We start from the raw sequence: 23,754 nt of genomic DNA on the forward strand, positions 1-23,754 counted from the left end.
AATTATGACTGTAAGTGAGAATTCACGGATTGTGTGTTTGCCAATGCGACACGACGACAACTCCTTAGTTGTCCCACTGAGTTGGTGATTGAGAGATGCATTCATTCGCACGCATCCAAAATACATTACTACTAATACTCTTTACGAAAATGTTTCTCAATAACCCGTCTTGTATCAATATATTACACAAATCAATTATGTAACCATGGTTATAAAATAGCTTCCATGGTAAACATAAATACATATTCCGTAGACAAACCTAAAGAGACTAAGAAGTAAGGAGCGATGTATTTTATGAATCAAATTACAAAACATCTGAAAGCAAATCTTACCTTCATTTAGATGTATTATCTTATTAATAATTCTTATTCTTGAGGATGAATCACACTTCTTCTACTTAGCCACACATCTTCTCAGGTCATTTAGGAAACTAAACCTGGAGTTTGAACAGGCTGGTATGAGTTGAGTGGTCATACATTCTTTTAGTTAAATGAAAAAGACTGCAGAAAATGAAGATTGTATTTTAAGCTACTATGCTTACTTGGGCGTGTTCGGTTTTGTATTTCTGAAGCTCTTCTTCTGCACAGATGAGCCTGTGAACACAAATGAAACAGAAGAAAGAATGTTGGATATGAGCCTGAGAGAGCTACACAAGGAGTTTCTTTCGATAGTTACCTCCATTGCAGCTCGGTTATGTCGTGGAGCAGTTCTTTCTCTCTTTCGTGAGCTGCTTCAAGCTGTGATCCAACAGAAGAACAGTTCCGTTAAGTACCAATCTTTGAAAAATTGTGATTCAATACATTTCACCTGCAAACGATTAATTGCTTACCATGGATTTCTCAGTAGGAGGTACAGTAGGTTGTTGTACGTTTCCTTGTTCAACTGCACGTCCGTCTACATCAGAGGCATAAAAGATATTCAAATCCCTTGGCAAGAAATATTGTAATCAGAAGGGAGAATGGAGACAGGAGTAAGAGTGAAAGTTGCACGAAATAAACCTGTTAACTCTCTGTTGGTGAGTACTTTCATCATATGCAGAATGTTATCCTGTTTTTGGGATTAATTAAAATTATGTTATGATATTTCGTATGATATAAAGAAAGTGAGTATAGTCTAAGCAGTGGAACGCATACCCTTTCCAAAATATTAGTTTGCAGAACTGGATACACCAGGGGGTAAACGTATGAGCTGGTTAGGTTTGGTAATGACACATCAGAGGGAGGTAGAGAAGCAGAGGAGTGTTGGCAGAGCACCTACATAAGCACAAGTAAAAATGTTATTTGCTTTTCATTGAGAAATTTTGAGATGAATAATTGAGGATAATAGACATTTGATTGGTTGTCTGCAGCTGATCAGGCTGACATCGAAACAATTACAAACCTGCATACTGTGACTCTTTTGCAGGATAGGAGAGGGAACCACCACCTGATGAAGATAAAGTTAATACAAAAGGAAACCTTGAGAGGGTGACTGAAAAAAAAGAAAGCCCAATTTTTTCCTCCCAAAACAAAAGAAATAGTTACCTTCTCGATGTCAAGATTTTCAGAAGTTACTTTGAAACGCCCTCTTTGCTGCACAACTGGCGGCTTAGATTTGTCATCAGATTCATCTAGGATTGCTGATACCGAGACATATTTTATTTAATTAGAAAAGCATTGATCCACAGGGATGTCTAGATAGGATTTCAAGTATAAAGAAATTCTCTATATGCTTACCTCCTGCTTTGGGTGGTTTAACAGCCAGCTCTGTTGGTACTTCATCTCCTCCCACAGTAGCATGTGTCCCATTGCAGGTTGACCCATTTTGAAGATGCTCGTGGGTTTTATCACTGGGAATACACATATTGCTTTAAAAGTTAATGTCGCATACAGGATATATGTATACTAAGTAGATATGAGCTTTCAAGCAATAAGACTGGCAAACTGAACCAAGAAAAGCTCTTAGAATAGCAGTACATGTTAAAAGACTAACCTCTCTCCTTTATTGGGAGCACCATTTCTATCTGCCAAAACAGAGCTCCCTGCTAGAATCTCAGTTGGTTGATTGGTTGGGATTGATGAGGAATCCATTGGTTTCCCATTGACTGCATGCGTACTACCAACAGTTGTATTGTTTAGAGATAGATCCTCGTGACGAGGGGAGGAATATACGTAGCTATCATAACTGGGGCTGGCAAGACTTGAATCATCATCAGATTTATCCCTGACCAACCAAAATATTATTTGTTCAGTTTATTCATCTCTAGTTGTTACAGATAGGTAGAGACCTATATAAAATAGAGACCACAGAGGAGATTGACCTTGCGATACTTAGTGTTCGGTGAATTAGGGGTTGGAGATACTTATTTGTTATTTGACCATTATCCTCCTGCAGAGATGGTTATAAAGAACTTTAAACCTCAGACTAAATAACAAACGAAGATGAAAACAAGGAAACATTTCTGATACTGGAGAGCATCTAGCAATATGCACTCTAGAAGTTGAGAAATATTTCTACAAGCAGACACCTGAATCTCCGATTGGGTATCCTGTGAATCTAGAGCCTGCAACGAAGTGGTACTTCCGGATAAACTGTCTGATAAGCTACAGTCTATGTCCTGGATCTGATATTAATAGGAACATCATAATATAAAGCACAGTGAGCTTTACAGTTGGATAGTTTTTATGGGTTAAAGGAGACCAAACATACCAATGAAGCCTGGGCTTTCATATCATCGAGATTGAAATTCCATCCGCTGATACCTCTCTTATATTCATTCTGCATGTTACTACGACAAGAGGTCAAAGGCTAAATACTTTGCAGAAAAATTGGTACTAGAAACCAAAATTCAAAGAGTCTACATAGATAAGTAAAGCCAAAACTGGAAACTGGAAACACAAACCTGCGACAGTTCCTCCTTCTCTCCATCTGCCATTTTCTCTTGTGCAAGCATATCCTCTTCCTTTTTCTGCATGAAGAAAGCATATTCCCATCAGTTTTCGTCATAAGAAGTTGATTAATAATACTAAACACTAGCTACTGGCTATCTATTTAGTTCTACATATCCAACCTTTATTGCCTGAACACGGTTAACAAGATCTGGTAACCCATCCAGAAGTTTTCGTGCAATGTAATCGCTTGATCTTGCTTGCTTGAAAAAGGAATGTTTCAACAACTTTTTTGCAGACGGGCGTTTGGAAGGGTCTTTAACTAAACAACTAGCGATCATCTGCTTGAAAGACTGAAAATAGCAGGAAAATAGGCAGAATTGAGATGAGAATAAGCAAACATTCTGACTAGAATGTGTAGAATTGACACAAAGAGTATATATACCCTTGAAAACTTCCTATCTCTTTCATAATCCAGCCCTGGTGGTGCATTTTGCAACGTCATAAGCAGAACCTGAAAACATATTTGTTTTAGATTGATGCGAAGATTTTGGAGCTGAAATCCAGATATCACAGGCCATGTACCTTCATTGGTGGATACTTAGAGAAAGGAGCGTGGCCATGTGCAAGCTCTAGCCCAGTTATACCAAACGACCATATATCAGCCCTAAAATAGATGCTCCAAATAAGAAACACTATATAAGCAAATAGAATGATAAAACTTTGAATATGAGGCTGGACTAACTTGAAGTCATAACCATGTAACTGCTCCATGACTTCAGGTGCCATCCTGTGAAAAGAAGAAAAAGAAGGTCATGCACAGGAGAACCAAAATACAGACACTGTTACAGTCCTCGACACAGAAAAAAGAGTGTTGGGGCAGTAGTTACCACCTAGAACTTACCAACAAGGTGTTCCAACAAATGTGTTCCTTGTCCGTTGCCTATCACCTGAATCAAAGAGACAGGCAGATACGCCAAAGTCTCCCAGCTTGACTGCACCTCGAGCACCAAGCAAAATATTACCCGCCTGAAATAATGACAAACAAAGGATATTCAAATACCAAGATACAAAGTTGACAGAGTCAGTGATGAAAAACACTAGTCAGAAGCACAAGATTAGAATGTAACATGAGCAAAAAGAATTGTCAAAATGAAGTGTGATATACGGAAAAGTTGAATAACAAACTTTGACATCCCGATGTATGTGGCCATGCTGATGGAGATAGTCTAATCCCTTCAAGGCTTCACGCAGTATAGTGGCTATAATAGCTTCCTCAAAACCATCAGGATATGCAGCTTTTAGTATGTGAAGACAAGAACCACCAGACATGTATGGCATGATGACCCACAAATTGTGATCACTAACAAAGGAGCAATGTGATTTCAACACATTGGGATGATCCACAAGCATCATCGTCTGCGCTTCACGAGAAATATTATTCTGCACCACACAAAAGAAACGTAATCAGCTTAGCCAATTCCCAGAAAATAAAAAAAAAAGGCAGAAAGAATCATCATACAGAGAGAGCTTAAGAGGGTAGATAATCACCAGATCGCAGTTGTCGCGTTCAAAGTCAAGAATCTTAATAGCAACGACTTCATCGAAGGGAATGCACAAAGCACGATGCACTAAAGCACTAACACCTTGCCCGATCACCTCGTAGAGGGTGTAATGCTCAGGCCCAATCGGGTACTTCTTCTTCTCCATTGTTAAGATCCTTGGTTTCACTAAAAACAAAAACACTCAATATCTTCCTCTCAGCAACAAAACTGGAGAGTGGAATCAAAGTTTCTTTACCTGTAATTGAGAGGCGAAAGCACAAACACAGCTGGTTCCAGTCGAGTAAATCTAGAGAATAAAAATCAGAAAGAAAAAAAAAAAAAAGGAAACAAATAAGAGATTCGAAAAAACAACAACAATTACTATCCCGTCGTAACGATGGAATAAAAAAGGAATCGTACCGGGAAAATTACGACATCCATGTAAACATAATCAGGAAACAAATTAATGACAAGTGTGAGAGAAAAGGAAAGAGATAGATATCGTGCTGATGAAGATATTGACGATGATGACTGATCTTATTAATTATGTAACGCCCTTTTTGTGAACTTTCTATCAAAATTTTCTCGAGAAACAAAAAAAAAGAAAAAAAGAAAAGAAATATCGATCCCAAAAGAAAACGAGAGAGAATGAGAGAGAAAGAGAGTCACAATCGGATCGCCGCTCAAATGGGAGAGAAGCCTTTTGGGGGCTTTTGTTAAATTTGGAATCCCGCCACTTTAGGTCTCTCTCTTTTCTGCTTTTTCGCTCTTTCCTCCTCCTTCCTTCAAATTTCCTTTTTGCTATTTTTTTTTTTTATTTTACTATTGATTTGCTCCTATTAGGTTTTTTTTTAAAACATATTTGACATAACAAAAAAAAACTACTGACCGTCATCATTTGTTTAACCTAGAATGGATAAGGTAAAGGAACCTATTTTATTGCCATAATTTTAAAATTTTCAGAACTAATTTTTCTGCTTTTAAGTCCTTAACCAACGCGAAGACGATTCTAAATCAAATTGCTTTTAACAGTTTTCAGAATTTGTACCAAACCAGCCGGGATACTCTCCGAAGGTGAGTAGCAAAAAAATCTAATGGTTTTTCTGAACTAAATACAACCGGTTTTCTTAGTGTTATTTTACTGGTTCAGGTTCACTTTTCAACGTCGGATAATCCGTGAATTGCCGCCATTAATCACAAGAACATAGGGCCATGTTAGTTAGGATAAAATATCAATTACACTTTTATGTGTTTATCCACCCCTCAAGATTTACGTGATCACACTTTTGTATCTCTGCTTTTTTTTTACCCCATAGAAATATCTATCACAACCGCACAAATCGCCAGAAAACGCAAACGCATGAACAGAATATTCCAGCCCCAAAAGAGAAAAAAAAACTAAGTCACAGAGGGAGAGACCAAATCCCACACATTACTTGTCGGACCATGAGAACAAAATATTCAGCGTCAGTAAAGAGCCAAAACTTTTTCGAATCGAGATAATCTGTTGTGAACTCAGTCTTCAAAATCTCCTGAGTTCTCCAATAGATAGTTAGCTGCCAATTCTTCGTTACGTTCACATGCCAGGAAGGCTTCTATTACTAAGGCTCTATCAAATCCCATTGCCTCCAGCTGTTGGAGAGGTCATAGGCCAGTGAATTATAGTTCAGAAGGATCGGAAAGAAAAAGAGTGTTACTATTATTGGTGATTTACCCGTTGAATTGCTTCTTGCTCTGCTGGGGTTACATTAACGGCATGTGGCATTTCTTGCTCGGGTGGATCAAACATATCAGCATCCCTGATGTGTTATGTTTTTAAACTTTTTCAATCAAATTATATAGTTTAGTGAAACATCCACAAGAAGCATAAAATTACATCTGACAGAACCTTAGATTACGACAAACAGATTGGAGGACTTACCCGTCAGATCCCTCATAGGGCTCATTTACTAACTGAAGAAACTCTGCTTGGTTCTCCTGAATTAGTCTCAGAAGTTGAGGGTTTTGCTTTCCAAGTTCCTGAAGCATGGGCTAACAAAAGCAGCGGTTCCAACACAAGACGTTCTGAATCAGTGAGAAGTCTTACAAATTACTGAAACAGAATTACAAATATAAGACTACTCTTACCTGGAGAATTTGAGGGTTGGAATGGACCATGGTGCGTAATTGTTGGAACTAATACAATAGCAAATACAAGAGAATGAGTATATGGATGAAATTTACAAAAGTTAGAATGGACAGTCAAAGCATATTAAGTTGTTAACATACATCTCAATTAATCATCTCCAGCTAGAATGGCTATAACAGATAAACAAACCCTGCATAAGGTGATGAAATCTGGTTCTAAGCAAATGCCTTATCTTTCATATTCACAAACATTTACTCAAATCATGTATGATGAGGAAATATCCAAATTTGTTAAACAGATAATAGCTACACAATTTAGAAGAGATGCAGATGAAGTTGGAATGGCAACCTGGTCATTGTTTCTAAGAAATTCAAGCGTCCCATGATCACCAGATCCAGCAGCAGCAACTGTTTCCTGGATTAACTATAGAGTGAGAAGGTAACAAAATATATATCTACCAATTCTTATGGATACAAGATTAATACTAATTACCTGAGGGAATAAATCCAAAGGAGATGAGTTAGGTCCTCCAGATGCAGGTGTGACAGGGGCTGCCCCAGATCCTGCCGACTGAGCCACAGGTACAGGCACCGCTACTTCAGCAGTTTCAGGAATTCCCTAATGTACAAAACGATGTCAACACTTACATCATCTAAACTCATAGAAAATAATGTTACAGAGAGGGGCCATACAGAATATAGATAATCCACTGCTCTCTCAGGGTTGTTGTAAGCTGCACGAAGTGCACGAGTAACTGTTTCTTTGTCCCAGCTTCCGCCTCCCATTTCCATTATCTGTTGGACCATTTGCTCAAGACTACTGCCACTAACCAATGTTGACGCAGCTTCTCCATAGGTGTCAGTCTGTGCCCTGCCACATATCATTGAACTGTGGAGATTATAGTCTATCAATGAAATCCAGAACAAATAAAGTATACAAAATATACTAAAGATCAAACATAGAAGCTTTAGGAAAACCATAAAAAGAACAGTCGGCAAACCCAGGAACAAACAAATGAAAATGCTGACAATAGAAGGAGGGAAATAACTTTTTTCCAGAGAAGCTCATTATCAACAATCAAATTTACCTCGGTTGTTCTTGAGAAGGAATAGAAGAAGTAGGCACGGCTGTAGACTGTATTGTAGATGGAGCTGCAGGCTGCTTTTCAAACACGAGCTTATATTAAAACAACCAGTGGAAGGAGCTGCTCATCACACATTTGAACAAGTAAACATATCAAGAAATTTACCTTAGCCGAAGATGTGGTAGACGTGGTAGCGGTAGCAGGCTGTGAAATAGAAGCAGGATTTGACACTCAGATATATCAGACTAAACCAGCCATATAATAAAATACAAGAAGAAGAAGAAAAGCTACCTGAGCAGAAGACTGGCCAACTGAACCTGCCGTTTTGCTCTGCAGTTAACCAATAAGCAAAGTCAGAGAAATGTCCGTGCCATTTCAAGCTACATTGTTACATAGTAATGGGACGATCATGAAAGAAACATCTAGCAACGTTTTCCTATGACACTCATTCATCAGCTTATATCCTTGTCTAAGGAAATCCCAAGTAACTAATGATTACAATTCCTCTCTTAGTTATGATTTAAACTTCCGGTAAGATGATTGTAGCAGTTGATTTAAAATGTTCCATAATCAATTTTATACAATTGGATACTCAACTCCAGTTTGCTTAGAGCACATTCTGTTAAAAACTACCAAAGCTGCAACAAATAGAAATAAGAAGGCAGGCTCACCCATGATAAAGGAAATATGATATTTGCAGTAGGCTAATTTTGAATAGAGGTACCTTGCTAAGCATAACGACAAGAAAACCTTCCTCGGTAACCTTGTTCTCCACCAAGCTAGTTTCATCTTTCAAAACTTTTCCATTGTGAATCAACAATTGCTGCCCGCATGGATAATTGTCTTTGCCTTGTGAATCCTCTATATTCTTCTTCACCGCCATTATCTTGAAAAAAAAAAAAAAGAACAAGCACAAATCCAGATTGAATGATTTTAAGAGTGATATAAACAATTGGACCAAACCAGATTGGATTCCCCCGTTATAATTTGAGCAGTTAACAAAGCTATTAAAAACACTTGAGAGAATGGGAAAAAAAAAAATTGATCAGCAAACATTAAAAATAGTGGATCTGAAGCTGTGTAGGTGAGACTCCCTAGTTTCTTTCCTACACTCCGAGGCAGAATTACGCATACGCCTGAACGGAATAAAAGCAGAAAAGACGAGGACTAACCGTATCGGAGGGTAGAACCCTAATTTCAAAATGATTACCCTTGAGAGTCTTGACGGTGAGCTTCATATCTACGTGAATGATGAAATCGACGGCCGAGAGAGAGGGAGAGAGAGGGAGAGGGAGACCTAGTCAAGAGATCGAGGGGCGAAAGTTACAGAAAAGCCGACCGTAGTTAAACAACAGTCACCATCAACGGAGCGTTTTAGATTTTAAACGCGGCAAGAGATCTCCATGTGCAATCCACGTGACGAATACCGCTACTCACACTTTTTCCTTTTTATTTCCTCCTATTTTCCATTTTATATAAATAACTAGATTTTACCCCGTGGTACACCATGGGCTAGTATTTTATACGTGTCTTTTATATAAAACTTAAACCGTTATAGTTTATATATATGTACGGGGTTAGAATTTACCCTATGGTACACTATAAGACTATTTTTGTTATTTACTTATATATATAATTTTTTTATGATTTTTATTATAAATAGATTAAATTTCTTGAAAAATATTCAGTTTTCCTAAAATTTAATATAGATTTTAAAAGTGATTATTTACCCATGTTGTAGCAACGGAGTAATATATTTTAAATTTATATGAATGACTGTTTGAGCCTGTCCTACCATATAACCCCGTCTCATGATATTTTATATTTTTAATAAGATTAATGTTTATGATATTTATATTTTAAATTATTTTAAAATTATTATATCTGGTATTAATGTACACCGATGTTTTAGAATAAATTATATTTAATTTATATGATTTTGTATAATAAAATTAAAAAACAATATAAATGTTAGAGTGATATATATATATATATATATATATATATATATTTTCAGTAATTAATAATATTTATTATTGAACTTATGTGGGTTGAATTTGAAAGATAATATGTCTATAATTTATTATAATAATTCTTTCTACTTGTGCGTGATTTTGTAATATGTTAATTATAAAAATGTTCTTAAATTTTCAAAGAAGATAAAATATGGATTCAACAAAATCGACACACAATTAGGAGGATACATAGAAATACAAAGGTAGAAGGCAATATTTGGAATAATTTAAAATAAAAAACATTTGTTTCCTTACGTCTTATGTTTTTTTCTTTTAGACAGAGCTTTCAGTCATGTTTATTTAATATGTCCATATAAATTGTGAGATTATTAAATTTCTTTTAGACAGAACTTTCAGTCATGTTTATTTAATATTAATTTTTAATTCCCATATGTCCATATATATTGTGAGATTATTAAATTTGTCACCGTTTAATGTAGTTGAACCATTTTTTGCAACAAATAATACTATTTTTTTGTTGAATATGTAAGTTAGTAATTTCACAATACTATAATTAATGTATACAATCCTTCATCTTTTACAGCTCGAATAACTTCAATTTTTTTAGAGAATATAAAACCGTAAATATTATATTTTCAAAAAAACAGAAATAAATTAAACTTCTTTAAATGATTAATATTTTACATATATACATCACTTCCTTTCTTCATCTCTTGTAGAAATAGTACTCGATTCCAGTAACGTTAGAGATTAAGTTTTTTACGGTGGAGAATCACTGAAAAACGTGTGCTATTAGGGTTTTTACCAAATATAGATATAGATGTTAATATTGTGGGCTCTTTTAATATGTTGGCCTGAAATTTGAAAATGATTTGTGAGTTTTGGGCGGATTGTTGTATTTTTTATTGTTTACATTATCTCTTTATATATTGTCATAATTTTTTTTTTTATATTTTTCTTTTTTGGATTTGTCGTAATTTATATCTCGTAATGATCATTTTTATACTATTATATATTTGTTTCTGATTTTATGTTCTACATATTTTTTTTGAATTTTCATATGGAACAATTTTTAAATTTAACATATTAGTATAATTTACTTTATATTTAGTTTATTTCATTAATAGTGTTTTTATTTTAATTTTCAATTTTTATAAAATATAGTTAATTTTTTTTATTAGTTTAACATATGTGTTTATTGGAAAAAAATTATTAATTCATATTGGAAACCTATAAAGAAATATTTTTTTGTATTTTTGCCTTTTTATACGTTTTTAAAAAATGATAATTCATGTTTCGGTCCGACCTATCTCCTTTATGTTGGAAAATTTTGTGAGACATAAATTAGATAGAATTATATTCTCAAAATTTCTTACTTTTTGTTCTATTCTCGTTAAATCCCATTATAATTTAGGTTTACATTGTGTAAATATAATCATATATATATATATAGATACATATATATATATTTTTAAAAAAAAAATAATAACATTCACTTAAAATATAAATATATTTGTTAGTATAATCGATAATTAGTAAAAAATTTTAACTTTTGATCAATTAATTTTTTTTTAGTTTTATAATGTATAATATAGAAAAAAACCTTTCATATCCCTTTTTGAAAAGCTTATTTACATAGGTTTAAATCTTAAAATTAAATGATAAAATGGTATAATTAATTTTAAAAATTAAATAATAAAATGAAGTGGATGATGATGTGGCTTAAGGAGAAGAGAGAAAAAGCTAACTTTATATATATAGATTCTCCCAACGAAATTAACAATTTCGTAAATTTTCCTCTCTTGTTTCTACGATATTCAAATATTTACTACAATCAGAAGGACTTACATAATTTAAAAATATGTACTTTTTAGGTTTTTATTGGTTTTTAATCACGAATTTTACAGGAAGATCACCTATCTAGCAACATTCTTTTACCATGTTATCATGTTTATGCCTATTTTTTCAATCTTTATAAAGATTATGTCTGCTAGATTTTACAAGTGATGAACTATATATCTTAGGAAATTAAAAGAAGAGAAAATAAAGGATGAAATAAAACAAAATTGTTTCAATCAAAGAGAACAAGAAATACCTCAGAATTAAATTAAGGCTATTATAATAACGATTAACCATACATACATACAGTTCGGAAATGCGCCCAACAAAGATAAAGCCCATTAATAGCTTCCGAAGGCCCATTCGCTTTACTTATTGACACTAAAATTAGTAGACCAACTCAAAAGTCAAAACAAACACTGATTTGATTAGTAGTAATATTTGACTATTTGTTGTCGGTAATTTTAGCCAATCAATAATGCTTTGACATTTAAATCCGAGCAATTTCGTATTATTATTATTAGCATACGATCGATATCCATGTCGGTCGAAGACTTAAAAGCCAGCTAGAATAATTCCATAATAAAACAACCACCACGCACCTCATCAATTCCAGGCCAACCGAACACGCTATTGCAATTCTCTTTCTTTCTTTTTTTCCTTTCTTTTTTTCTTTCCTCTTTCCTAAATCTAAATTTCCGGTTAATGTAACAGACTGTGTTTTTTTAAGAACCCGCGTTTACCGGCGGCGAAGCAGCTCTTACTCTACAGCCCGTAAAAGTAACTCCACGGAGACGACGAGATCTACGATTTGGCGACTTCGCCGAAGAAGATACCTGAGAGCTGGATTCAGCTATTCATACTCCTTCTTCTCCAGATCCATGATTTTTTTTCTTTAGCTCTTTCTCTCTCACCTGGTTCGTTTATCTTTTTCCCTGATTCGATATGTTTCCTTTATTTATTTGTGTCACGTTCTGAGTTTTTTCTTTCTTCTATTATTTAGATTTTCTCTATTCGTCGCAACGTGGTGAATTGGATAATTCAGATTTACTTAGCTTGTAGGTGATTTCTCTACGTATTAATCTTATGTGAAAGATCCAAGCTTGTTTGTTTGTAATGCCTAATGATTCTTTATCTCGTCTTCAAAATTGTTGAAAACCTCGTCTCTTTTTTTTTGTTGTCCCTCACCTCATTGTGGCTTCAAGGAAAATGGGTTGTGAAATTTGGCAATGGCACAAGTTAGATATTTATTGATGGTTTTGGTATCTCTTATCTGCAACTGTAATTCTCGTCGAAGCTTTTGGTTTTCCATATGAACTAATAACACCACGCATTTGTGTTTTTCACAATTTACATTTTACAATATCAACCCATCTCAATCTGCAAGCGTATTTTCTTGAAGACCTCGTGCAGTTATGTGTAGATGAATACTAACTCATTTTTCATTTCATGTAGGTGTTAAGCTAGTAAAAAGGTCGGTCTTTTAGAAGCTATGGTTCTTGATGGGATTGTATCATCACCATTACGGAGGCCACATGCGCTAAAGAAGCAATGGGATGACTTGGGTAGCTGCTCAACTGTTGTTCGGAGGCATCGCTTTCTTTTGACTGCGATGGTTCTTTTGGCATTCCTCTGCACCATTTATATCTATTTTGCCGTCACACTTGGCGCTAGGCACTTGTCCTGTTCAGGGATGACTGGAAAGGAGAAGGCAATGTGTCAGCTGGAACATGTCCAAGCCAGTTTCTCCAAAGGAAAACTGAAATTCTTCTAGAGTGTCAGCCAAAGCTGACTGCATTGTTAACATTTGTTTTCATTTCTCTCTCTCTCTCTCTCTCTATTCCATTGTGTGTGTAACGGCCTAGCTATCCTACTCTTACCTTATTCTACTTGGATTATGTCCCAAGCAAGATTCACAATTATTGTACAAATATGAATCTTCTGTAATGGAATGTATGCGACAAGTTTTTGGCAATTGTATTTTATCTTTGCCATCATCTTACCTTGGATTAATGAAGAGTGGAACATTAGAAACCTTTGTTATCAAACGAATGAACAATACTTTTTTTGTACATTTGCAGTGCCATCATCACCATGTTTGTTGAGGAACCAGAGGTTCAACATCTAACTTGGGCGATAAATCAAAGAGGGAAGCTGGAGCAGTCATGTCGACGCTCCAAGACTCATCCATGTTGATTTCCATGGCAGTTTCTTCTTCTTCTTCCTCCTCTTCGATATGTACCTCCAAATCTTCAGGTGATGAACGGATCCTCTCGAGCTCAATCGAAACCTCTCTCATATTTGGCCGTTTCTTCCCTTTTAGACTTAAACACCTTCTGGCCAGTTTCGCCACTGCCATCACATATATAGCCTTGCAATCTTCTTTGATTCGAGAATCAACAATATCCAAAATTCTGTTCTGTTTCATGGCCTCAATGAAATGAGATGCAAGCCCCATGTTTTCTTCAGGCCGCATAACAGAAAATGGCTTTTCTCCGGTTATGAGTTCAACCAAGACAACCCCAAAACTATAAACATCACTTTTATCCGTAAACTGGCTAGTTTGAAAGTACTCTGGATCCAAATATCCAAAAGTACCTGCAACTAGAGTTGTCAAGTGAGTTTGATCTACGTTTATAGATCGTGAAGTCCCGAAATCCGATACCTTGGCTCTATACTTCTCATCCAAAAGTATGTTTGTGGTCTTGACATCTCTGTGATAGACCGGTGTTGGGTAGAAGTGTGAAAGGTTTACTCAAACTGGGTCGCTTCCGGTTTAGTGAAGCCAAAAACAAAAAGTAAGGTTGTTTTGACGGATATTGTAATCTTTCTATAAATTAATTGGGCACTTTTTTTTTACGCAGAGTCACGGAGAGAGAGAGATAGCTATGGCGGAGGAGCACTTTGACGTTCTGACTAAATCCGGTGAAAAGACCGGTGTTTCCAAACCCAGGCATGTTTATTGTTCATGTGCTTTCCCTTTCTTGTTTGATGAAAATATACCCAGAAATCGGATTCGTGTATTGAGTTGTGATTTTGACTGACTCAAACAACTCTTGTTTATACAGTGAAATTATAAGTCCTTGCTTCGTTGACCCATCGACTGAACAAATTGAGTTGTTTTATTCCCCAGTGAATTACATCAAATGCCAATTATTGTCAACCTCAATTTGTGTCTGTTTTGTCTACTTGTAGGGGAGAGATTCACCGAGACGGAGATTACCATCGTGCAGTTCATGTCTGGATCTTTGTGGAGAGCACTCAACAACTCCTTCTCCAACTCCGAGCTGATGACAAAGATTCATGGCCTGGACTATGGGACATTTCTAGTGCTGGCCATATCACAGCTGGTGATCCTTCTCTTTTATCGGCCCAGTAAGTCTGACCTATTCCTGCATTCGCTTTGTTTTTCTTTTCTTTTTTTACTCAAGTTGCTGTCCCAATTGTCTAGGCGAGAGCTCGAGGAAGAGCTTGGTGTTAAACTCCCAAAAGATGCCTTTGAAAAGATATTCGTCTTTCTGCAAGAATGGTGTGTACATTCTATTTCTTCGCCTATGTGTTACATATTCTCTCTCTCTCTCTCTCTCTTTCTCTGTCTTTTCAATCTTTTGTTTCAAGACTCCGTTTGTTGCTGAAAGTGTTTAGCGTGATTGGTATGCTCAGTGCCTCTGGAACCTAGCTTGGTCTCTCTGATCTAGATATGCACTGTGATTTATTACTCTCGAATATCACCGAGATCCTTATCAGACAATGTGTTGCTTTTCTTTTGTGTGCTTTTACAGTGTCACAAACAATGGAAAGTTCATAAATAATGAGTTCAATGATGTGTATCTTGTTACAATTCTGCATCCAATTCCATTAGAAGCCTTTACACTTCAAGTAAGAATTCTTCCTTTCCAGCGCTTCAAGTTTAATTTGTATATGCTACTTGGATTCTTAAGTAACCTGTCCAATTTTCTTTTTCTCTTTTATGTTAGGTAGAGGAAGTCTCTGCTGTAAAATACATTCCTTACGAAGAGTACAGAAACTTTCTGGCTAAGGAAGATCCTGCTTATGTGCCATATGATGTAAATGGAGAGTATGGAAAACTATTTGACATAATCAGACAGAGGTATGTTACGCTTATTGGTCTTTCCCAGGTTATTTCTTTTTTCCGTTTGTGCTCATTTCTGATATATTCCATGATATTGAAGAAAAATAATGAGAAGATTTTTTGTAAGCTGCTGGTTTTATATGGAAATGCCTATCTTACATACAGTGTTTCTTTTGAGTTTGCTGAAGGTGCCAAGTGAACACTGAGGCTCGTAAACTATCTCTGCAAAAGCAACTTCAGAGATATTCCCCTGTCACCCTTGAAGCAAAAGTAACAATTTGTCACATATGTTATTGTGATCTCTTTGTTTCTTTTGTACCAAATAAATTGTATTGTTTTAGTCCATGAAACAAATTTGCATTTTGAGACACCTTTCATTTTTATGCAGTTGACAGAACTCTCTGAAAGAGATCAGAAAGCGTTGGGGCTGATTGTGAAGGCTGCAAGAATTATGGACGATATATTTTTTGAGCAGGTTGTGTGGATCTGTAGTCCGAAATTTCTTTCTTTGGGCTGTAGGCATAAAATCTCATGACTGATCATAAACTTAATTGGATAACTCTATCAGGTTTGGAACAGCAATCCAGCTCTAAGAGATTGGCTGAAGGATCATGCCAATGCATCAGAACTGGACAAATTAAAATGGGAATACTTCCTCATCAACAAAAGTCCATGGTGATTATCATCAAACTGGCTTTGTTCTAAAATCTAAATTCTTGGGAAGGGGTTGGATTCATCAAAGAAACTGGTGCAGAATTTAGTATTTTGTTAATAAAAGATGTTGTCTTGAACATAATTGTTAACATATCGTCACTGGTGTGTAAGCCTCATTATGATTAGGAGAGATAAGTCCAAGGGATTGATGTTTCGTTTATTATTTGCAGGTCGTCTCTTGATGAAAATGCAGCATTTTTGAGTACGGCAGATTCAGCTGTAAAGTTGCTTCCTGAAGGAACAAAATCCGTTGCTGGCTGGAAGGGTCTTGAATATAGAGCAGCCTTTCCAGTTACTAAACCACCTGGTTCTAATTTCTATCCTCCTGATATGGATAAAACGGTACCCACACGTATTTAATGTTTCTTTTTCATTTTCTGGTCTGTTTCCATGCCAACTGTTAGTAATGACTTTCTAAAATATATAGGAGTTCACCTTATGGCTCAATGGTCTTACGGAAGAGCAAAAACATGCTGCAACAGGATTTTTCAGTGTTATAAGAAGGCAAAGTGAATCTAATCTAGCTGATCATCTTGTCAGCAGCACAAAGAAACTAGACACTGATTCCGATCTGTATAGTATTCCTTATTCAGAAGCTTATGGACCTTTCCTCAAGAAAGCTTCTGAACTTTTGCACAAAGCTGGGGACTTGGTCAGTTCGCCAAGGTATAGTTAATATAAAGTTCCTTACCTTACCATATAAAAGGTATTCTCCCGTTCGAGTGGCTTACTATATAAAAGTACTTAACTATGATTTCCCATAGTTTGAAGAAGCTACTGCACAGCAAAGCTGAAGCCTTCCTTTCAAATGAGTACTATGAGTCAGACATCGCATGGATGGACTTGGTAACTCTTTTCAGCCCACTCATAGTCTTGTAAAATTCTGTGTTTTTCCTTTGTTATAAAAGAGGATAGGTTTTGTAAGACTAGCTCTGTCTATTTTAATAATTCCCAATTTCGCTTTACAATTATTATCAGTCTTGCACCATAGTTTTGAGTCTCTCTTTTTATATCGTCTTATCATTTTTTGTAGGATTCAAAGTTGGATATTACCATTGGTCCATATGAGACATATGAGGATGAAATCTTTGGGTACAAGGTAAGAATTTACATAAAGATGTGCCTTTGAAGTGATGTTCTTATGTTGATGCTTGCGATACTCAGTTTTGCAGTCGTACATTAACCGTCATGAAATGCAACTCCTTTTTACCATTTAGTCTTAATCTATGATAGGTTCGTTGCATTCGATTTCTATCTAATCTGTATTTGTTTTTCATCTAAGGCTACCTTTGAAACCTTCATCGGTATTCGAGATGATAAAGCCACAGCTGATCTGAAACTCTTTGGTGACAATCTCAAGGTACTTTTTGCAGCTGCGTCAATCAAAGTTGGATTTGTTCACGTTTTCTATTTTCTATTCTCTAAGATCGTTTTTGTTTTTCAACTTTCTGGTAGCTATTGGAAGATAATCTCCCACTTGACAGCGTATACAAATCGAAAGATGTATCTGCTGCTCCTATTCGGGTCATCCAGTTAATTTACAATTCCGGAGTAAGTTCCCCTCAGCATCCATCTGAGAGAGGGAAGGGAAAGAAATGTATTGCATTGATTTATGGTTTGCTTGTTTCTTGATTGTGACAGGACGTGAGGGGTCCTCAGACAGTTGCTTACAATTTGCCGAACGATGAGAAAATCGTCAAATATAGAGGAACATCAATGGTTATGTTGAAAAACATCCAAGAAGCAAAGTAATGTTCCTTCTTTCTCCATATGTCATTTATAAACGGTATCACAATTACTTCTAACTATCGCCTTTTTCTTTTCCAGGTTTGAACATATTCTAAAGCCTATAGCTGAAATCACCATCAGCAAGGAACAGCGAGGACTAGTTGATTTTAATTCTTTCTTCACTCACACCATCTGCCATGAATGTTGCCATGGCATTGGTCCTCATACGATAACACTTCCTGATGGCCAAACGTCTACAGTGAGAAAGGTTTTACTTCTTTTGCAAGAATCCAGACATCTAACTAGAGTCTTTGTCCTGCTTTCGCATACCAAGCACGAAACAACTTTGAACCTTTACCTTTTTCGTTTCCCTTGTCTTTTACATTTGGTCTAGGAACTGCAAGAAGTCCATTCTGCAATGGAAGAAGCAAAGGCAGATATAGTTGGTCTTTGGGCACTAAAGTTTCTCATCACCAAGGTCAATGATCAACTTGACTAGTAACTTTATTCATCTAATTCCAATTTCATAACCTTGATTTATCTCAGAAACAAATTCTCTGGAATCCGTTGTCTACTCAATTGATCCAAAGTGTTTTCGGTTCTGTTTCTGTTATGGATACAACAGGGTTTGCTTTCCAAGAGTATGGTAGAGAGTATGTATGTTTCTTTCCTTGCTGGATGCTTTCGATCCATCCGGTTTGGTCTCACAGAAGCTCATGGGTAATGAATGAGATAGAGAACCTCTGCCTTAGATAGTCCACACTTTATGTAAAGATCCTGACATTATTGTCTCTATTGGCTTCAGAAAAGGGCAAGCATTGCAGTTCAACTGGTTATATGAGAAAGGAGCCTTTGTTTTCCACAAGGACTCGACCTTTTCGGTTGATTTCGCTAAGGTACCCCATCCAAGTTCTTGTTTCTTCCATGAAGAAATTTGTGATGCGACATAAACTGTCCTGAAACTTTATCTTTTTTTTGCATCTATAAAGGTCGAAGGTGCAGTTGAGAGTCTGAGCCATGAGATACTAACCATCCAAGGAAAAGGTGACAAAAACGCAGCAACATTGCTTCTGAATAAGTACTGCAGCATCACCGGACCATTGAAAAAAGCTCTGGAGAATCTCGAAAGCGTTAAGGTACAGTATCTCATCATGAAAAACCAAAACCTAAATTGAGTTTAAAAAATCCACATGATAGAATGATCTGTGTTCCATGGTTTGTTTGTGTGTGTTTAGGTACCAGTGGATATATCTCCAACATTTCCATTAGCAGATGCATTGCTGAATTGAGAGATTTGTCTCAAGCAATGTTTCAGTTTCGCCTGAGTCTACGGTTTTGCAAATAAGAACTCAGATGATCCATCATAACCAACTTCTGAACTTGAAGAGAGTTATCTGAATAAGGTGTTGTGTTCTTATGCTGACAAAGTTGCTACCTTTAAATCATGATCCATTTGAATGTTGATGATTCCATTGAATAAAGTTTGAGCGTTTTGTGATAGAATCATCACTAAGAAATAATGTTCGATGCATTATAGATGATAAAAACAAACACTTGATCAAGGTCCATAATCAAACTCGTTATAGAAACTAGGATTCATGAATGGATTAAAACCGCCGAATATGACGTCTTCCTCCGTCGCTGGCTTGCCGGAATCTTGACACCCAAAATACGTCTGGATATCGTCGGGGAAGCTCCGGCGAGGTGGAATAGCTTCCGGCGGTGTAGATGGTTCGGATATCTCCTCTGATGTCGGAGATCCGTTATCGGGCTCGTGATCAGGTTTTCGAATCGGCTTGGAATCGGAATCGGAATCGGGTTTATCCGGGATATGATGATTTGCGGCGGCGCTAGGGTTTAGATAACGGCTGACGTCGAAATTGGTAACGGCGTGAAGTCCACGGTACTCTATTGCCGCGATGTCGTAGGCGATTGCTGCTTCTTCTTGCGTGGCTGCACGTGAGCAGGACAGGGTTTCCAAATATTACAAATCGAAAAACATTTGTGTATAATTTCATAATTTCACAGAACTTCCATCCCATTAGTATAAATATTGTTTTTAATCAAATGTATCAAGTGGATATCTGTCACGCATTTGTTGTCTAATATAGTAATATATGCATGTTATGTGATATGTCATATGTACAGAAATATACATGTCATGTGATCTATATATATGTGTAATCAAATAAATGTTGTCCGTGGCATTGCATATGTGATTTTTAATACTTGAAACAAATAAAATTTGAGACATAGGGGACACATAGCCTGATTATAATTTGTATAATATCATATCATAATTCGGGATTAAATTTGGTAACGTACATACATAATTACATATATAGATGAGTTGCACACGACAAAAATCATAATACAATAGTTGGGAAATATATTGTATGATATAATATCGTAGTGGTACTTAAGCCATATTTTAGTTTAAAATTTGCTAAGATATGTTTTTATATAAAAAATAATTTTAGCAAATCTTAAGTTAAGATATGCCTTAAAATACCACCTATACCATTGACCTTAACTCTTAAGGATTGAAATTGTCATTATAAAAGTTTGGATGAATATTAATGGCAGTATTTTAAACTAAGATTTTCTTTAAGAAAGTATTTAAGGAAAAACTTAGAAAGTGAACACAAAAACAATAAATATAGCTAGAGAGTAAGTGTTAGATAGGGGTTTGGTGATGTAGCTAGTTCCCAACCAACAAGATTTGATTACTACCCTCTCCCTCTCTCTCTCTCTTGAAGGTTCACAAAACACTTTAAGTCCACATCCCAAGCATATACATATATATTCAATCAATAGTATATATTCTTTTGAAAATTTCCATGAGATCTAACATGTGTGTGACTTTAAATTTCGTTTCTTGGAGTTGTTGACAAGAAAAAGAAGAAAAAAACTAATCTTAAGAGTTGTTCGTTTGACGACGTTCATGCATAACGTGACATATACAGATATTGGTTTGTTTCATACAATTTATTAATTATACTTTTTTATATATATATATATGCATAATCTAAATATATAATCTGAAATGATCATATGTCACCTGTCTACTAAATGTCCCACTTAGCAGGAGAACAGATAATAACTCCAATTTTTCTATTAATCCCAAACTCTAAGATTTGAATTTGTTTGTGCTAAAGTGGGAAATTTACACATTAAATATATATAAAAAGTAAAGATGAAAAAGGATTAAGTACCGTATGTGCCAAGGTATAGATATTTATTACCAAACACCCTTCCAATTCTAGCTTCCCATCTTCCATTATGGTGATGCCTGCAAAGTGCAAATTCATGGTTCAACAACTTATCTATATTCTCCTACACTCCTTTTTTATTTTTTTTCCTTTTTTCATTTGGCAACTTCTAAAATCTTATAATATACAGTATATAGTAGATTAGTTAACTAGCCTGATAGGACTATATTTATATATATGTATTGAAAGGTTTTATTATTTACCTTGCAACTCCTCTGTATTTTGATACACCGCGAGAAAACCCACTACTTTTTCTACATATAAAAATATGTACGGTGAGTATAAATATAATCATCAATTTGGTGTATAGTTTGAACGCTTGAATGAATATAGTTAAATATATACCTTCTCAATGATCCAATATACTCTTCCTTGGAGTGGCCTTCCATTTCTTTGATATCATCTTCATAAGTAGGCAACTATATAAAGAAATCAACCAATTAATAATTAAACACACAAGTTTTAACAGTCCAATCCCTTTACTATTTTGTTTACCAAAACATTTTGATGGACGTCCTGCACTACAATTTTACAAATTACAAGTGGACACACATGCATGTTCTTGTTTCTCGTGCTCTACGAACTAGTAGGCGAGAAGATTGTGTGGCAAACAAAAAACAAAGATCATAACAAAAGCATATGTTACATTGTAAGAAAGAAAAAATAATTAACAGTAATATTTGTATGTGGATTTTTGGAAAAAAAAAAAACATACAGGGAAGTTCAAGAGTGTGTCTCGTCCCCAGTACTTCAATGCGGCCAAGTCGTAGGCACGTGCTGCTGCTTCTTCTTCGTCGTAAGCCCCTATCCATTTAACCCCATGTATATTATTAATTTTATAAGAACAATAAGATAGGGTTTCTAATTATTTTAATATATTGTAAGTAATTAGAAAATGACAAATTAATATGAATTGCGTTTGGACCCCAAAAAAGAAGAAGAGAACAGCTAATAATAAACCGGCTCTACCAATTTCGGTGGAATTCATTCTTTTAAAAATTTGCAACCATATCACACATGCATATGTGGACTTTTTTCATCACTTTGTCGAATAGTATTTAAAAGAAAAAGTGACAAAAAAAAAAAAGGAAAGAGTACAATACTTTATAAATTATGTATTTTCTTCAACTTTTTATATTAAAATGATATGGATATTGCCTATTATAAAAAATAAAAAAAAAGAGAGAAGCTCACCTAGATAAACTGCACTTGATGAGTCAGCATTTATTCATCATCCATTGCACATCACCATCATAAAAAATACCACACATTAAACAAAACAAAAAAAAGAAGGAGAGAAATCAAGAACAGTGAAGGACAAAGTCTGTCCTGAGAAAAAGGAGTTTCCGAACTAATCGGAATCTAGCTGAGACCGAAAAAAATATCGAACAAACTCTCTTGATACGTGTAACACAGAGGCATATGTGGTACCTTGTCGACCTTTCTTGGTCTGAGTATCGTTCCAGCTGTTCTTATCCCACAAATGTGCTTCGTATCTCCCCGTCCATCTATGCCTGTTCCACCGGGAAAACATCACAAATGACAATGAACTGCCCAAAAAGATAAGGAAATAAGGGAAGGTGTTTCTGAAAGTACTGGGGGGAGACCTTGTGACGCCTCTAAAGGAGGAGCTGCGTTGGGGAGGAGTGTTTTGTGGCGGCGACTTACGTTTGCGTTTGGATTTAAAGGCAATGGACGCAGTCTCAGACTCAGACGCTGTTTTATCCCCGATTTCTTCCATTGTTTTCTTGCTCCGACGTGAGACTTTTGCCATTACCGGTGAATGAGAGAAATAATAATAATAAAGGGATGAGATACTTTGAAAATGAGAGAAAGATAGTTGCAGATGGTTGAGTATTTATATTATTAATCCATCACAGATTCTTCTTCTTTTTTTCGATTTCTTTTTTCTTTTTTCTTTTTTCATATATATGTAAATCAATAACAGTTTTGGTTTAATTATAGATTCTCAGCCGACTAATAAATCAAGTTTGTAAAATATCGGAATAATTTTCGCAAGTTGCCAAATATTATTTTAGACAAATTTACAGATTCACTTTAAAAATATATAAAAAGTTGTACAGATGGAGTAAGTGTGATGATACCATCAAACCATGCACCAAGCTATCTCTTGTGTATGTATTTTGTAGTCCACTGTCACGTATTCTTATAATTGGATTCATATATGCTACCATTGTTGCACTCTTGTTATTTAAGATTGAACAACTTCTCTAAATGGGAATGAACCATTTTAAAAGTTGATTATGAATGACCAGCAAAAATAAAAATCGACATCTTCTCATAAAATCGAAGTAGGACACGTGGAAGAGCAAAAGAAAATTGGAGATAGTAGGGAAGCTTAAATAGGATGCCTCAAAGATTTATGGCTTCTTGGTCGGCCCATGAGAGATGTGATGATGCCAACAACATAGCAAGAAACTTTGTTATCTTTTTCTCTTTTACTGTATATATACGTGTGTCTCCTCCCAATAAATTTTAGCAATTCGTA

At 35.5% G+C, this 23,754-nt stretch overlaps 6 protein-coding genes and 1 long non-coding RNA gene across 14 annotated transcripts; 3 read left to right on the forward strand and 4 right to left on the reverse strand.

Moving 5' to 3' along the window:
• Positions 1-121: 121 nt before the first annotated feature.
• On the reverse strand, positions 122-5,178 carry LOC17894927 (serine/threonine-protein kinase OSR1). Of its 2 annotated transcripts, none has more exons than XM_023787136.1 (23): positions 5,081-5,178; positions 4,668-4,718; positions 4,419-4,597; positions 4,056-4,310; positions 3,772-3,896; positions 3,613-3,657; positions 3,453-3,534; positions 3,313-3,381; positions 3,050-3,220; positions 2,882-2,947; positions 2,689-2,757; positions 2,507-2,602; positions 2,300-2,367; positions 1,972-2,202; positions 1,716-1,828; positions 1,524-1,618; positions 1,381-1,425; positions 1,134-1,253; positions 999-1,047; positions 830-894; positions 676-737; positions 542-593; positions 122-436 (listed from the first exon to the last, which is right to left on the reverse strand). In XM_023787136.1, exons 3-23 carry the CDS (start codon positions 4,575-4,577, stop codon positions 431-433), a joined length of 2,043 nt encoding a protein of 680 aa, XP_023642904.1. In that variant the 5' UTR covers positions 4,578-4,597; positions 4,668-4,718; positions 5,081-5,178; the 3' UTR covers positions 122-430. The 2 variants fall into 2 exon arrangements, with proteins under 2 accessions (XP_023642904.1, XP_006300815.1); XM_006300753.2 differs by lacking the exon at positions 5,081-5,178 and adding an exon at positions 4,832-5,052.
• Positions 5,066-5,797, forward strand: LOC111831856. Its single transcript, XR_002834952.1, has 3 exons — positions 5,066-5,153; positions 5,444-5,485; positions 5,562-5,797. It is a non-coding gene; the product is annotated as an uncharacterized LOC111831856 (long non-coding RNA).
• On the reverse strand, positions 5,606-9,032 carry LOC17894761 (ubiquitin receptor RAD23b). Of its 2 annotated transcripts, none has more exons than XM_023787143.1 (12): positions 8,796-9,032; positions 8,348-8,509; positions 7,915-7,953; positions 7,789-7,827; positions 7,627-7,697; positions 7,232-7,427; positions 7,032-7,157; positions 6,888-6,953; positions 6,539-6,586; positions 6,333-6,442; positions 6,126-6,210; positions 5,606-6,043 (listed from the first exon to the last, which is right to left on the reverse strand). In XM_023787143.1, the coding sequence occupies exons 1-12, from the start codon at positions 8,859-8,861 to the stop codon at positions 5,927-5,929; spliced, it is 1,125 nt and encodes a 374-aa protein (XP_023642911.1). In that variant the 5' UTR covers positions 8,862-9,032; the 3' UTR covers positions 5,606-5,926. The 2 variants fall into 2 exon arrangements, with proteins under 2 accessions (XP_023642911.1, XP_006302422.1); XM_006302360.2 differs by having other exon boundaries at positions 7,232-7,409; positions 8,796-9,030.
• Positions 9,033-12,007: 2,975 nt separating this feature from the next.
• Positions 12,008-13,418, forward strand: LOC17894021. Of its 3 annotated transcripts, none has more exons than XM_023787151.1 (3): positions 12,008-12,355; positions 12,442-12,500; positions 12,894-13,418. In XM_023787151.1, exon 3 carries the CDS (start codon positions 12,931-12,933, stop codon positions 13,210-13,212), a length of 282 nt encoding a protein of 93 aa, XP_023642919.1. In that variant the 5' UTR covers positions 12,008-12,355; positions 12,442-12,500; positions 12,894-12,930; the 3' UTR covers positions 13,213-13,418. The 3 variants fall into 3 exon arrangements, with proteins under 3 accessions (XP_023642919.1, XP_023642918.1, XP_006300906.1); XM_023787150.1 differs by having other exon boundaries at positions 12,442-12,496; XM_006300844.2 differs by lacking the exon at positions 12,442-12,500 and having other exon boundaries at positions 12,894-13,413.
• Positions 13,419-13,480: 62 nt separating this feature from the next.
• On the reverse strand, positions 13,481-14,055 carry LOC111831855 (wall-associated receptor kinase-like 22). The gene has a single exon (XM_023787148.1). The coding sequence runs from the start codon at positions 13,912-13,914 to the stop codon at positions 13,528-13,530; it is 387 nt and encodes a 128-aa protein (XP_023642916.1). The 5' UTR covers positions 13,915-14,055; the 3' UTR covers positions 13,481-13,527.
• Positions 14,056-14,171: 116 nt separating this feature from the next.
• On the forward strand, positions 14,172-19,471 carry LOC17895617 (nudix hydrolase 3). 2 transcript variants are annotated; one of them, XM_023787135.1, is made up of 22 exons: positions 14,172-14,236; positions 14,303-14,391; positions 14,634-14,813; positions 14,890-14,967; positions 15,221-15,317; positions 15,416-15,549; positions 15,720-15,801; positions 15,920-16,006; positions 16,100-16,206; positions 16,416-16,587; positions 16,673-16,911; positions 17,010-17,091; positions 17,279-17,344; positions 17,528-17,605; positions 17,701-17,796; positions 17,887-17,993; positions 18,073-18,241; positions 18,368-18,451; positions 18,599-18,693; positions 18,779-18,869; positions 18,963-19,109; positions 19,209-19,471. In XM_023787135.1, exons 2-22 carry the CDS (start codon positions 14,327-14,329, stop codon positions 19,260-19,262), a joined length of 2,310 nt encoding a protein of 769 aa, XP_023642903.1. In that variant the 5' UTR covers positions 14,172-14,236; positions 14,303-14,326; the 3' UTR covers positions 19,263-19,471. The 2 variants fall into 2 exon arrangements, with proteins under 2 accessions (XP_023642903.1, XP_023642902.1); XM_023787134.1 differs by lacking the exon at positions 14,172-14,236 and having other exon boundaries at positions 14,270-14,391.
• An 8-nt stretch (positions 19,472-19,479) lies between these two features.
• LOC17894863 (AP2-like ethylene-responsive transcription factor At1g79700) lies at positions 19,480-23,118 on the reverse strand. 3 transcript variants are annotated; one of them, XM_023787144.1, is made up of 8 exons: positions 22,853-23,116; positions 22,677-22,759; positions 22,440-22,448; positions 21,961-22,049; positions 21,591-21,664; positions 21,449-21,499; positions 21,189-21,265; positions 19,480-19,926 (listed from the first exon to the last, which is right to left on the reverse strand). In XM_023787144.1, exons 1-8 carry the CDS (start codon positions 23,017-23,019, stop codon positions 19,532-19,534), a joined length of 945 nt encoding a protein of 314 aa, XP_023642912.1. In that variant the 5' UTR covers positions 23,020-23,116; the 3' UTR covers positions 19,480-19,531. The 3 variants fall into 3 exon arrangements, with proteins under 3 accessions (XP_023642912.1, XP_006302580.1, XP_023642913.1); XM_006302518.2 differs by lacking the exon at positions 22,440-22,448 and having other exon boundaries at positions 22,853-23,118; XM_023787145.1 differs by lacking the exons at positions 21,961-22,049; positions 22,440-22,448; positions 22,677-22,759; positions 22,853-23,116 and adding an exon at positions 21,741-21,951.
• Between the last annotated feature and the right edge of the window lie 636 nt (positions 23,119-23,754).

This window comes from Capsella rubella, unplaced genomic scaffold, assembly GCF_000375325.1.
Source record: "Capsella rubella cultivar Monte Gargano unplaced genomic scaffold, Caprub1_0 scaffold_2, whole genome shotgun sequence".
NCBI lineage: Eukaryota > Viridiplantae > Streptophyta > Magnoliopsida > Brassicales > Brassicaceae > Capsella > Capsella rubella.

What these genes read in the sequence shown, in the direction of transcription:
- LOC17894927 (XM_023787136.1), bottom strand. Translation starts at nt 4,577, where the DNA reads ATGGAGAAGAAGAAGTACCCGATTGGGCCTGAGCATTACACCCTCTAC. An exon ending in AAAATCTTGACATCGAGAAG is followed by an intron (nt 1,426 to 1,523) that starts GTAACTATTTCT and finishes TATCTTCATCAG; the next exon opens with GTGGTGGTTCCCTCTCCTAT. An exon ending in AAACTAATATTTTGGAAAGG is followed by an intron (nt 1,048 to 1,133) that starts GTATGCGTTCCA and finishes TCCCAAAAACAG; the next exon opens with GATAACATTCTGCATATGAT.
- LOC17894761 (XM_023787143.1), bottom strand. Translation starts at nt 8,861, where the DNA reads ATGAAGCTCACCGTCAAGACTCTCAAGGGTAATCATTTTGAAATTAGG. An exon ending in CCAACCCTCAAATTCTCCAG is followed by an intron (nt 6,443 to 6,538) that starts GTAAGAGTAGTC and finishes TGCTTTTGTTAG; the next exon opens with CCCATGCTTCAGGAACTTGG. An exon ending in AGCAAGAAGCAATTCAACGG is followed by an intron (nt 6,044 to 6,125) that starts GTAAATCACCAA and finishes CCTCTCCAACAG; the next exon opens with CTGGAGGCAATGGGATTTGA.
- LOC17894021 (XM_023787151.1), top strand. Translation starts at nt 12,931, where the DNA reads ATGGTTCTTGATGGGATTGTATCATCACCATTACGGAGGCCACATGCG.
- LOC111831855 (XM_023787148.1), bottom strand. Translation starts at nt 13,914, where the DNA reads ATGCGGCCTGAAGAAAACATGGGGCTTGCATCTCATTTCATTGAGGCC.
- LOC17895617 (XM_023787135.1), top strand. Translation starts at nt 14,327, where the DNA reads ATGGCGGAGGAGCACTTTGACGTTCTGACTAAATCCGGTGAAAAGACC. An exon ending in ACCGGTGTTTCCAAACCCAG is followed by an intron (nt 14,392 to 14,633) that starts GCATGTTTATTG and finishes GTCTACTTGTAG; the next exon opens with GGGAGAGATTCACCGAGACG. An exon ending in TTTCGGTTGATTTCGCTAAG is followed by an intron (nt 18,870 to 18,962) that starts GTACCCCATCCA and finishes GCATCTATAAAG; the next exon opens with GTCGAAGGTGCAGTTGAGAG.
- LOC17894863 (XM_023787144.1), bottom strand. Translation starts at nt 23,019, where the DNA reads ATGGCAAAAGTCTCACGTCGGAGCAAGAAAACAATGGAAGAAATCGGG. An exon ending in AAATACAGAGGAGTTGCAAG is followed by an intron (nt 21,266 to 21,448) that starts GTAAATAATAAA and finishes TGCACTTTGCAG; the next exon opens with GCATCACCATAATGGAAGAT. An exon ending in TCTATACCTTGGCACATACG is followed by an intron (nt 19,927 to 21,188) that starts GTACTTAATCCT and finishes GCTCACGTGCAG; the next exon opens with CCACGCAAGAAGAAGCAGCA.